General features: G+C 32.5%; 1 protein-coding gene across 2 annotated transcripts in view; it reads right to left on the bottom strand.

Annotated features, from left to right (window-relative positions):
• The window catches only part of LOC107639733 (probable LRR receptor-like serine/threonine-protein kinase At1g06840), a 7,793-nt gene continuing 6,144 nt past the window's right edge, over positions 334-1,982 (bottom strand). For both annotated transcript variants that reach the window (XM_016343315.2, XM_021121618.1), the window contains 2 exons: positions 1,351-1,485; positions 334-1,075 (listed from right to left, as the gene is read on the bottom strand). In XM_016343315.2, the coding sequence (XP_016198801.1) occupies positions 716-1,075; positions 1,351-1,485 (495 nt within the window). In that variant the 3' untranslated portion in view covers positions 334-715. The remainder of the gene's footprint in view (positions 1,076-1,350; positions 1,486-1,982) is intronic.

Genomic DNA, 1,982 nt, shown 5'->3' with positions numbered 1-1,982 from the left:
AGAAAGATTTGAAAACTAAAATGTCATTAGTTCATTATATTACTATTTGATCTATCTTTTTTTATTATAATAGATGTTAAACTTGTGATTACATAAAAGAATTTTGCTAAAGACACTTTTTAAAAATTAAAAAAGTGAAAGGGCTTTACTAAATTGATAAAAAATTAAAATTTCAATAGTTAAGATGCGCATAAATTTACTTTTTTTCCCGTTTTCCTATGAAGTTTATCTATTTTGAATTCTTAACAAGTTTAATTATAATACTGGTTAACTAAACCTAATCATTAATTAGGTGTAAATATATTAACTTCCAACAAATGAAAAAAAAAAATGTAAGAATAGTATTATTTTTTTGAATTCCATTTTCCACCAATGGTATTTGGTTACATGTGTATACTGTATATAGTGTAGAATGTACAAACTCCCCCATGAGGAGTTCAGAAAATAGCTACATTATACATCCCTACTAAACTTCCTACCTCCTACCATCATCACATATATAACAATGTTAGCATTAAAAATGATGCTCAATTACCATAGTTACAATTTTTTTTGTAAAGTGTGTGTATGGCTATCTACAATAATATGACACCACTCAAAAAATGTTATTTGTACACAGAAGATCGAGTCGACTCATATCTCATCTACCATCTATTGAAAGAAAAACAGATGGGAATGAGATGTGAGTTGACAATGTACACACGATACCCTTGCATCACCGGGGAACAATGGTGGGAACCACACCACTGACAAGGTCACTTCCTGAAACATAAGAAGACGTGTGTTGTTCCTCCCTAGTTACATTTGATGCTGATGATGAAGATTGTGCCATTTTGCCAGAACTATCAGAGGTTATATCAGAGATTGAGAAACTTGTCTCAGTCTCTGGCAGCATTCCAATGATGTCTTCAAGTTCCCTAACAACGTCCAACATTGATGGCCTTTGCTCTGGATTGTCTTGGCAGCAACTCAGGGCAAGACTTAGGAACTTGTCTATACAATCTGATGGATAGAACCCTCCCATGTTGCTGTCTATGATGGAATCTATTGTGTCAGATTGGCGAGCCACGTTAACCTGTCAACATAATGTTTCTATTATTTTTGAGAAGGTGGAGACCTGATGCAGTTGTCTTCATATAAGTTGATAATTGAGAATCTCGAATTTTTGAGAAATATTTCTTGAACAGAGCAAACATACTACTTATCCATTAAGATCGTTATGTTCAAACAATATTAATCTTCAAATATATCAAAGTAGTATTATGCTTCTGGATTCATAATGTAAAAAAGTGTGACTTAATTTTAGCAATGCTTTTTAAGGGTTGCAAAAATTGTTAATTGAAGAATTACCTCGCGGGCAATGTTTTTCCCGTGTGATATTGGTTTCATGCCGGTTATAAGTTCGAGGAACACTATCCCAAGGCTATAGACATCACATTTGTCAGTCAACTTATGTGTCAACAAGTATTCTGGGTCCAGATAACCCTGCAGCCAATTATAAAGGTCAGAGATTCTATTGCTTTCAAGAGTGCTAGAAATTTCAAGTCATTGAACAATAATTCACTAATGTATAATCTTTTGTTCTCATATAGAGTTAACACACACTGTTTCGCTATCAGATGTGATATGAAATCTATCCAATTGAAGAGGAGAGCTGTCAGATTGGTTGGAGCATGAGATTATTATCACAAGTATGTTTAAGCTCCATGATAGAGATATTGTATTAGTTACTAGTTATTGATTAGTTGAGATCCTTGGTAACTAATTAGAATAGATGTGATTAGGTATTAGTTAATTATTCTACTATTTTATAAGCTATAGTACTGTAAAGATGAAAACATCAAGTCAACTAGTGTGTAGCTTTAATACGAAATCTTAGATTAACCAACTATTACTTGATCACATGTATTCTAGCTAATTACAATACTATCTAAACTAATCACTAAGGCAAGCATATCTATCACTATCAATGTGTCAAAACC

The sequence above is a fragment of the Arachis ipaensis genome, chromosome B04 (genome assembly GCF_000816755.2).
Source record: "Arachis ipaensis cultivar K30076 chromosome B04, Araip1.1, whole genome shotgun sequence".
NCBI lineage: Eukaryota > Viridiplantae > Streptophyta > Magnoliopsida > Fabales > Fabaceae > Arachis > Arachis ipaensis.
The sequence above is the reverse complement of the archived record's forward strand: the minus strand, read 5'-3'. Positions and strand labels throughout refer to the sequence as shown.